The 10,470-nt window shown below is 29.7% G+C and overlaps 5 protein-coding genes across 5 annotated transcripts; 1 reads left to right on the forward strand and 4 right to left on the reverse strand.

Annotated features, from left to right (window-relative positions):
• Nucleotides 1–1,103: 1,103 nt before the first annotated feature.
• Chro.80013 (hypothetical protein) lies at nucleotides 1,104–3,758 on the reverse strand. Its single annotated transcript, XM_662836.1, has 1 exon — nucleotides 1,104–3,758. One exon carries the CDS (start codon nucleotides 3,756–3,758, stop codon nucleotides 1,104–1,106), a length of 2,655 nt encoding a protein of 884 aa, XP_667928.1.
• A 407-nt stretch (nucleotides 3,759–4,165) lies between these two features.
• Nucleotides 4,166–5,671, reverse strand: Chro.80014 (hypothetical protein). Its single annotated transcript, XM_662837.1, has 1 exon — nucleotides 4,166–5,671. The coding sequence occupies one exon, from the start codon at nucleotides 5,669–5,671 to the stop codon at nucleotides 4,166–4,168; it is 1,506 nt and encodes a 501-aa protein (XP_667929.1).
• A 576-nt stretch (nucleotides 5,672–6,247) lies between these two features.
• On the reverse strand, nucleotides 6,248–6,796 carry Chro.80015 (hypothetical protein). Its single annotated transcript, XM_662838.1, has 1 exon — nucleotides 6,248–6,796. One exon carries the CDS (start codon nucleotides 6,794–6,796, stop codon nucleotides 6,248–6,250), a length of 549 nt encoding a protein of 182 aa, XP_667930.1.
• Nucleotides 6,797–7,296: 500 nt separating this feature from the next.
• On the reverse strand, nucleotides 7,297–8,571 carry Chro.80016 (acid phosphatase). The annotated part of the gene is made up of 1 exon (XM_662839.1): nucleotides 7,297–8,571. The coding sequence occupies one exon, from the start codon at nucleotides 8,569–8,571 to the stop codon at nucleotides 7,297–7,299; it is 1,275 nt and encodes a 424-aa protein (XP_667931.1).
• Nucleotides 8,572–9,033: 462 nt separating this feature from the next.
• Chro.80017 (hypothetical protein) lies at nucleotides 9,034–10,446 on the forward strand. Its single annotated transcript, XM_662840.1, has 1 exon — nucleotides 9,034–10,446. One exon carries the CDS (start codon nucleotides 9,034–9,036, stop codon nucleotides 10,444–10,446), a length of 1,413 nt encoding a protein of 470 aa, XP_667932.1.
• The last annotated feature ends 24 nt before the right edge of the window (nucleotides 10,447–10,470 follow it).

The raw sequence follows: 10,470 nt of genomic DNA on the forward strand, positions 1-10,470 counted from the left end.
TCTTCCTATCTTTTACTCATATTATTGTGATTAAGCTTTTTTTTTCTTCTATTGCTGTTCATTTAATCTTTGAATTGATTTTAGTTTCATACATAAATTTTATTTTATTCTTTTTACTTTTTTATGAACTTCTAATATGAATAATCCAAATTATTAAGATTATTAGCTTGAGATATTTCTCATATTTATTTCTATTCCTAAAACTTTAAAATAACTCAAACAAATATTACAAATACAAATATTTAAAAACAAGGCTTTTAAATTTAAAAATACTTATTTTTATTTAATTCTGAATAATTTACTAATACTTCATCTTCAGTTTTCACTACACTTATTCATTAAATAAATACTGAAAACCAACAAATGCATCTATAGTTTATTTGTTTTTAAAGTTTGATTCAGCTTTACCCCTACACATTAAAATAACAAATCTTTACTGAGAAGTTAAAAAAAAAATTCCAAAAATTAAATAGAACCTGTTGAAATTAAAATTTCTCCAGCTTAACAATCTTTATTTTTTCAATAATGATCTAAATATTAATAAGAAACCACTTTATATTTGTAATAAGTAAATTTTAATTTTCTGCATTTCTATTTTTTATTTCTTGTTTAATATATTTATTTTATTAATAAAAAATTCAGTTTTGTATTAGAAATATAATTCAATTACTTAATGAACGCAGTAAAATACATGTAATATTTAAATATTGCATATAAAGACCAATTTGAAAAACTCGAGGAAAAAAAAATTTAAATTAAAATGGACACATAATTACAAAAAAGTTTTACGAAATATGAATATACCCAAGCTTAATTAAGTTAAGTTTAAAATTATTATCCGACAAAATAATCTGAATTAAGGATAAAATAGAATAGTTTTTTTTATCAATGTGAAATGTAATATTTGAAATATTTTTCGAAATGTACCCAGTATAACTTAAATTACTGAAATTTTGTTCGGATGAAAACTTTTATTCTAGTTAAAGTTCATTTTTTAAATTAACGACCATATTATTTAAAAAATTTAGTTTAAATGCTTTGGCTTTTATAACTATCGCTATTAAAAAAACACATTCATTTCTTTATTAGACTTCAATACTGTATTAGCTCTCTTTGCTCCTTTCTTGTAAAAGTAAAAGCATTCTAACAAAAGCTGCAATTAATTCCTTCTCAATTAACTTTAATTCAAAAAGTAACCTTCCCCTTAATGTTGGTGCAACACCTGAATGAAGCCTTTGAATCTCCATACCACAAGATTCTAATGCATCATTAATTTCTTCTGTTGACGAATTTCCTGTAATATGCGAAAAACTTGGATCACTAAAAGTACAATATTTTACCAAAAATTCACTCTTTAAACCATCTACTGAATTATTTTCGCCATCAGATGAGAAGAACTTTAAAAACTTGGACTTTAAATCAGGGCTGTCTTTATTCTGTATAGTTAAAGGATCAGGTGTTGTAAACCCATCAAAAGTTAATAGTCCTTGATTACCTCGAGTTGGTGAATCAATACTATCTTGTCTTAACCTTCGGCTTCCGTCGCGTCCTGAAGGGCTAGATTCTCTCCTTCTTGATGGAGCCCCCACTCTTGATGCAAAAAAATCGCTCGTTGGTCTCCTTGGCCCTGAATCTGGAACTTCGTATGCCCTTCTTCTACTACTACCCAATCTACTCTGTGATGTTGCACCACCTGTATCATCTTCTGTTGAAACTGATAGTGATGATATTTCTTCTGTAAGACTATCTACATTTTTACCGCTTTGATCATCATTTGTTATTATTTCAAGCACAAAAGAAATCATGGCTCCCAAACCATATCGATTTTTTTCAGCTTCTTCAAACATTCCTTCAATAGATCCTACAGAATTTAATAATGAATACATGTGATTACTATGTTCAATCCTCTTCTGTCTTTCTCTCTCTCTTTCCCTTTCCTTTTCTCTCTCCTCTACTCTTTCTCTTTCTTCTCTTTCTCTTCTATTATCATTTTTAGTTTTTCTCTCCCCCTGTTTTCTCCTTTTTGAAGAAACATTACTGGACTTTTGCTCTTTAATCATTTTCTTTACTTCTTCCCTTTTTAAAGACTTTTCTTCTTCTTGTAATAGTCTTTTAATCTTTTCTTCTTTCCTACTAGATTTTGTTCCCGTGGGCTTATCTTCACTCTTAGTTGTTTCTACCTCCATTGAGCTTGTAGGGCTGATAACTCTCAGAGTTTCCATTGTACTTTCCCTACTTTGCAGATGCCTTAACCATGCATCCCTTTTACTTATTTTCTTCTCTCTTTCAGAAACAGTTTCACTTTGTGACTTATTTTCCCTCTTTGCTTTATGTTTTTTGTGACTTTTCCTACTTCCTGTTCCTTTATCTTGCTCTTCATCGTCATCTGAAAGATATTTTAAATTAAATCGTACTTCTCCGTTTCTCAAAGGAGAAACAAAAAGTTCTAAATTTCCTAACCCAACTCTTAAGAAATCCCTCAATAAAGCAGTTAAGCTAGATACATGCGTGTCTCTTTCCCACCTCTTCATTTTTTTTTCAAGAGTTTTAATAGTTGACGAAAGAATACGTAACATTTTTTCAAAATCATTAATTAAACTATCTTCATAAGCATGTGATGAAAAAGACCTAAACATAGCATTAGCCTTCCTTAAACCATCCATATTAAGTTGAGAATAAGCCTGTAATTTAATAGAAAGAGCTTTCTCTGTAGTTAAATCTAACTCGGTACCTCTGTTAAGTATTAATTTCATTAGCTTTTTAGTCACTTCTTCAGTTTGTTTAATTACTTCTTTATATTTATCATCGAAAAATGAGCAATTAGTCATCGCAAAAGAAAGTGTTAAAAGACTCAATAAACAGATATATTCTATTTGAAGTGATTCACTGTTTGGTATGTCAAATTTTGACTTAGTAACAATTTCCTCGTTTGATTTTGCACCAGACTCGGTAAGTCTTTTAATTACTTGTAATTTTCTCTTTCTTGTTTCTTCCAGTAATTTCCTTTCCTTAGTTTCTTGCTCAGGATCAGGAAATTCTAATGTAAATAACGGGCTTTTCAAATCCATTTTCTTGGCCATTTCTTTAATTTCGTCCAGCTTCAATTTACTTAACTCGATTGCAAAACTTTTTAAATAATTTAATACGGTATTATGATAGTCAGAAATAAAAGAAATTAAAAATACAAACACTGGATCATCTATTTCAACATAAATATTCATTAAGTGATAAATCAATAAATTCAATACAGCGATGACTTGTTGTAAGTTTGATATGAGAAATTTCAATGTTGGCTGAAAACCCTGTTCCGACTTTCCTTCAAATTCTTTTAACAAGTTTAAATTTGCATTAGAAAAAACAAAATCAAGAATCTCATTGAGTCTATCTAATTTAATTAAAGAACAAAATTGAAATGTCTTTAATTCTAATACCAACAATTCTGATAAGCCCAAAAATTTGAATAGATTTTCTTTAACTTCTCTTAAATCAAAAATTGAGATAAATCTAAGAAGAAGTAATATATATTTGTAAAAGATCAATAAAAATTTAGAAGTAACACATTTAAGTTCAAGCTCATTTTTAAATAATAACAATTTGTTTAAAGCTTCTTTTGTTTGTTCTTGGGTTAATGTAACTTTTTTTTGTAGATTTTTCTCAAAATCTGAACCTTCACCACCATCTGCAGCCTGAATTTGGACAATGAGACCAAAAATAATAAGTAAAAGCAAATAAAAAGTTATCTTAATCTTTATATTCATTTTTAATTAATTTGCTTGTTCTGGCCATTCTTTTATTGCTTTTAAGCATTTCTAACACATTACACACTGCACATGCTAGCGCCAAAGTTACAAATGACTCTTTAGTTAATAAAAAAAGTGAATTGAAGATGAACAAAAGCGTAAATAAAAAAATTTTACTAAAAAAATAAATTTTATTGTCTCTATTTTAAAAGAAAACAATGGATATAAAAAATTAATTATTTAACGTCAGCGTTATAAGTAAAAATGTAAAAATAAATAAATGAGTTAAACCTCATTGACTTATAATTATTTCTCAAATATTATCCAAGTCATTAATATTCTGCGTATACTTAAATTATTTAGCTTTTACGAAAAAAAAAAGTTAAAAAAAATTATTCTCTTGAAAAAGACGGCAATATTTACAATTAAATTCTTCTTCTTCTTTTTGATTTTTTCTTTAGTAGTGCTTTTCTTTGGTAATCTGTAACCATAACTAAGCCCCTTAATTCATGATACTTATTTTTTACCTGAATGCACTCAGCAAATCTGCTTCTCAGATTTGAAATATCAATATTATGTAGAGCCATAATCCCTCTAGATATATGAAGTATTATTCGTTCATCAAATAATATTGCTGAAACGATATCTGATAGCTCTGATATTGTAGTCCTGAGAATTTTAACAATATCAAATGCTAAGAAAACTTCAGCTGCAGATTTTAATCTTGATCCAAAAAAGAATATCAAATTAAAAATAGAAAACGAGAGGCTACTTATCAATGAAAGCTCTAATAAAGATAAGCAAAACCTTAATCCGAAATTTTCAATGTTGATTTTATACATAGCTAATGGAAACTTAATTGGAAACTTGTAACTTTTAATCTTAATATTTGACATTGAAGGAATATTTTCTTTCATTGCTTTGAGAAATTTCCTAACATACTTTTTACCAAGTGTCAAAATCTTTGATAAAATTTGATCTTGATTTGTTTTTATTAATTCTAAACTTTGCTTAAATTCCAACTCTTTTAACTCTTCAATTGAGCAAACTAGAAGATAAAACAAGAATGCCGATGATAATAGTTTACTATCGAACTCAAATAGAAGAATTATCACAGCAAGACTTCTTTTAAGATCGCTACACTTTATCTCGTTAATATTTCTATAAAAATTATTCATTGTAAAATAAGTCGAGCTTTTAAAACCAGCATAATCTCTCAAAATAGTAAACCTATTTTCCAATTTAGTAACTGAATAGTATTTTATCATAATGTTTTTTATAGCCAAATTTTTACTATGACCTCTATTTTCCCAAAATTCTATTAAGCCTAGTAAGAATATCATCTTTCCTTGAAAAGAATTTCTATCTCTCCAGATGGACGTGAAATATAAGTTTGAAGAAGAAAATAACGCCCTTTCAAACTCTAATATTATTAGTTTCATAGTGTTTTCTTTTAAAAAAGTATCGTAGGCTTCAGCAAAACGTGTTGGCATTTCATCATAAGGATTAAGACGTCTTGAGCCACTACTAGTTCCCTCTCCAGGAGAGCCATAGATAGGCGTATATCTCATCCTTTTGGCACTTCTACCTCTTGAAAATGAACTACCCTCTACTTCATCTTCATCATCACTATTGCTTTCGCTAGTTGAAGATCTCGATAGTTCCACTACCTGTTCTTCTTCAGTTAATTGAAAGAATTCATAAAGTTCTTTCTCTAAATTATCCTTTTTAACTTTCTCACCAGAAGACGAATAAACAGCAAGATCTACCAGATCAGCTCCCACCGAACTTACGACTGACGATGTACTAGTACTGGCAACTACTTCTTGTTCATTCGGAGACTCGCAAGAAGCAAAAAAGTCACCAGAATGTAATAAAAAAAGCATTAAGTCAATAAATAAAAAATAAAGTATTAATTTTATATGTTTCATATTACTATTTTACGCAATCTGAAAAAAAAAAAAAAATGAAAATAAAAATACCAAAATTGACTAATATTAAAATGTGACAATAAAAAAAAACTGTTAGCTGGTCCTAAAACTAGAAAACTCATATTTGTGTGTGATTAAAATATAATTTAATACACACCAAATCTCCCGTGTGTAGCTTACAAATATTTTTTTAATATAAATAATTAATAGGCAGTCAAACACTTAAAATCCAACACAGAGCAACCATATTCATAAATATCGGGATTGTAAATCATTGAAAATAAGAAAATTGAATAAAATAAACTTCACTTGATATAATAGTGAATTGATTACACTTCCTCATACAATCACTAACGAAATCAACCTCAAACAGACTTTTGTCAATAAAGAAAATATTGCTGAGTACCCATTGTTAAAATAAACCACACAAAACTTAAATAACAGCTAAACTGCAACGTCATCACCACATTGTAGTTCAAAAATACATCCAGTTACAATAGTATTACATTAATGCTTTCAATGAAACTCCAAATATACAAACTCACACATTCTTGATTCTATTTAATAGTTTTACAATTAATCTATCAAAAATACGCCGTTAGAAAAAAATAATTGGCAACCCATTCCCTTTTTATTTAATTTTTTCGTCTGATGCTTAATTCTTTTAAATAATTCTTTACAAGCCGGTCTCAGGTCTTTTTCTGTACAGATAAACCTTCCGTAACTATCAAATAATTTTCTCAAATCATTTTGAGTTTTAGTAGTAGTTCGGTCTCCTTCTTTTTCACAAGTAAGGGTCAAATCTACAGCATGTAAAGTAAATCCAGAAGCTGTACTTTGAAATTGTGAATACCTTCCCTCAAGAGACTCTACTTCTTCTTCTTCTTCCGACTTGGAGCAAGAACCAAAGCAAGACCCAAAGAAACTTCTAAGCCTACCCCAAAATCCGGAGCAGCAACTCTCCTTCCTAGACCCTTGTTGAAGACTATATGTTCTAGGAAGTGTAATAAAGGAATATTTTAGTTGCTTAATGGATGGAGAATCTCCATTATCAAATAGAATACCCTGAAAAATCAGTAAGAAACTGATAAAAATGGTTGCGGAAATAAATTTTTTAAAGGACATATTAAAAAAAGATGCGGAAATAAGCCGAAAAAAAGGATCTGTGTTCTTACCATTAAATTCGAATTTTCAAGTAGACTTGTTCGTTATGATAGCGCCAAAAGTATTTACTAGCTTTTCTCCAAAAAATGAGGGGAAAATTTTTAGATATCTTTTTTTCAGAGTTTTTATGTATAAATTTGGCAGGCATTTCTGTAATGATCTAATTAATTTTATTTCTAAACGATTTTACTATATTGAAATTTTGAATGCACTCTTCTTTAATTAACGTACTTTAAACCTCAGCCTATAGTTTTTTTGAAATTAAGGAAATCTATAGTGTGTAGTTAACCTATAAAAAGTTTTGAATGCAAATATAGCGATTAATTTTGAAGAATTTCTCTCAACAAGTTTACTCTAGATTTCAAGGATTAAAAATGTTATTAGGTCGAATTCAAGATGTGAACAAATGTTAATCTTTGAAACAATGTTAAAACATCAAGTAATAACTTATATGTTAAAATCTATGAGAATAATGAAAGGGACAAAGTCCAACCAGAAACATTAATAAGTGGTTTCACCCTGAGTGAGGAAACAAAATGTGGATATTGAGTATCTTCTATCTTAAGTTTAGATCTCTCAAATTTATTTGACCTTTTGAAATAGCTGAATAAGGACGAATTAATAGAGAAAATTCTTGATACAGCAATATCTTTGGAGAATGTGAATGAAGCAAAAGAGCAAGTATTGGATTTAAAAATAGAATTTTCGTCAGTTGCTCCAAAGCTTGTTCTAGGTTTACTAGAAGCTCCAACAATCTGGAAATAGGAATTAAAATCTTCTGGCACAAGAATTTCAGAATGATGGTCATGACCAGAAATAATAAAATCTACTCTATATTTCTTAATAAGTGGGAGAAGGATACTTGCAAGTCTTGCATGAGGTCCATGAAGACCACTAGAGTAAATTGAATAGTGAGTAACGAGGATAATCCAATCAACGTTTTCAAAAACTGCAGCCTTTAATGTTTGTTCAATAAACTCTAGTTGTGAGTGTTTATAAGAAATAGAAGTCTTCTTGAAAGGATCTTGCGTTAAAGTCCAACTATCGATGTATATAAACACAGCAGTGGAATTAACCTGCTTTTCAGAGTAATATTCAGAAATGGAGGTTTTATAACTAAGATCCTCATTCCAGGAGTTGTTTCTACTAACCATCGTATTTAAGTTATCAACTATTTCACCCAAGCAATCAATTTCGCAACTAGTGGAATTTTCAGTTTTGGAAGAATTAAAATGAAAACTATTATTCGCTGAAATTTCCCCTAAGCCTGATTTCTCAAAAAGAGATGGCAAACTAACTTCTGATGTAAAAGTTACTTTTTCATACCACCAGTATCCTGGAAGATACCAACGAGTATTATTAGCGTAATTTGTCCTATCAATTTGAGCTGTAGTACTTCCTCTCCAATCGTGGTCTCCTAAGCAAGAATGAACTTTTAAATGCTTGCTTAATTTTCCAAAAGGTTCTTCCAATATTTCTGTCCACGCAGCATCCTCCACAGATTTCACCCCCCTCTGATAAAAGTTATCTCCCACCGAAATAATAAACTTAGGGTTCATCGCAGATTCTAAACTGCCTATTTTTGTTGTTACATTCACAAGGCAGTCCGTCTTTTCACCCCAATCCCCAATTGAAAAAACAGTTAGCTCACACAATGAGTATCTTAATATGCTGACAATAAATATTGTTGCAAGCCCAAAATACTTGCTACGAATATTCATTTGCTGCCCTATCATCCTGATAACTTTGAAATGAGAACTTCAATCATGCAAATTTTGTACCAGCAAATTTGACTAAGAAAATATAAATGTAATTTGTTTGATTGATTGCAAAAATGAGCTTATTTATTTAATTATAATTCTTATTTATTTCACGTCTTACATGCTCAACTTTTTTGCATTTTATTAGTTGGCGCCACCACTGACATTATCTGGATTAATTGGTACTTATTTGGGCGGGAATGCATTCCAGCCACTGAAAAAATTCAAAAACTGTAAATACAAAGTTTGGTGTGAAAATAACTGTTAATATAAGAGTAATTTCATATTTACTGAAATTGAAAATCACAAATTTAGAACTGAATTTTTACTTTATAAACAATTATTTTAAAGTTTAACTTAGAATTAACAAAGTTTAATTCTGTTTATTAATTAATTTTTAAAGACCATTAGTTTAATTTGCAAATTTTCTATAAGAAAATGAATTCAAATATGAGCAAGCCTCTTTTGGAGATTAGAGGCAATGGATGTCGTAATCTTTCAAGAAGTTCAATTTCAAGTTATAAAACCATGAATCGAACACAGTCTTTGGCTATTTATGGTCTTTTTGAAGATGAGCCAGAAACGCTTCCAGGACTTGGTGGTGCAATTCAAGGATCTTCTTTAAGTGAGGCAGTTTCAGCAATGGTTAATACTATGCTTGGAATTGGTACTCTAGCTATACCTTTGGCGTATGCAGCTAATGGTTTATTACAAGGAATATTACTTACAATCTTTTGTGCATTTTTATCATCTCTTTCACTCTATCTCCTATCCTCAATAGCAATGGAATATGGCGATGATGTCAGCTTTTATTCAGTTACTGCTAATCATATGCCCGGGTTAAAGTTGATTGTTGATAGTGCAATTGTTATCAAATCTTTAGGAGTATCTACTTCATATCTTATGGTTGTTGGAGATTTAGTATACTCGTTATTCTTCTATAATAATTCTTTTGGGATTGATCCAAAGGTTCTGAGAGCCATTGTTCTATTAACATCAGTTGTTTTTTTTATTGCTCCAGCATCTTTTCCTCATAAACTAAAATCCATGAAATATACCAACTGGCTCAGTGTTATTTGCATATTATATGTAGTTGCTGTTGTATTCTTCAGACTTATGTATAGTGTAAGAACAACGTATTTGCCTGGGCTTGAAGAACAACCTGCCTTTTTAACAGGGAACTTAGATTACTTCAGTACACTTTCACTTCGTAGAACACTTGAGACTTTTCCTATACTCATTTTTGCATTTACTTGCCAACAAAATATATTCACAGTATCAAATGAACTTCACAACAGAACCTTGAATAGACTTTCTAAGATTATTATCATTTCCATTGGAACAGGTGTTGTTGTGTATTCTATCATTGGAATTTCTGGATATCTACTTTTCGGTAATCTAATCAACAAAGCAAATGTATTGGAATTATTTAAAACTAATACTTTGGACATTTTTATTGCAAAATTCTTCATTGCAGTATCTATGGTATTTTCTTTCCCCATTCAATGCCATCCATGTAGAAGATCTTTATCAATTTTACTTTATAGTGGTGTAACTGAAATGGAACCTAAAGCAGAGAAAAGAGCTTTGAACCTTATTACAGTTTTTATTCTTGTTTTAACAACATCTTGTGCCATTTACTTTACAAATCTTGGCCTTGCTTACGAACTCGTTGGTACAATATGCAGCAACACCACTGCCTTTATTATACCTTCTCTTTTATATATTAAGGTCTTTGATCACAAAGGACTAACAATTGAAAAACTCCTTGCATTCTTTTTACTCATTATGGCTGTTTTGATTCTTATATTGTGTTTGAGTGCGATTTTTATCGGGTTATTGAGAAAGTAGTGCTGAAATACTCATTTCATCTAG

This window comes from Cryptosporidium hominis (genome assembly GCF_000006425.1).
Source record: "Cryptosporidium hominis TU502 chromosome 8 CHRO018011, whole genome shotgun sequence".
In the NCBI taxonomy this organism is placed as follows: Eukaryota; Apicomplexa; class Conoidasida; order Eucoccidiorida; family Cryptosporidiidae; genus Cryptosporidium; species Cryptosporidium hominis.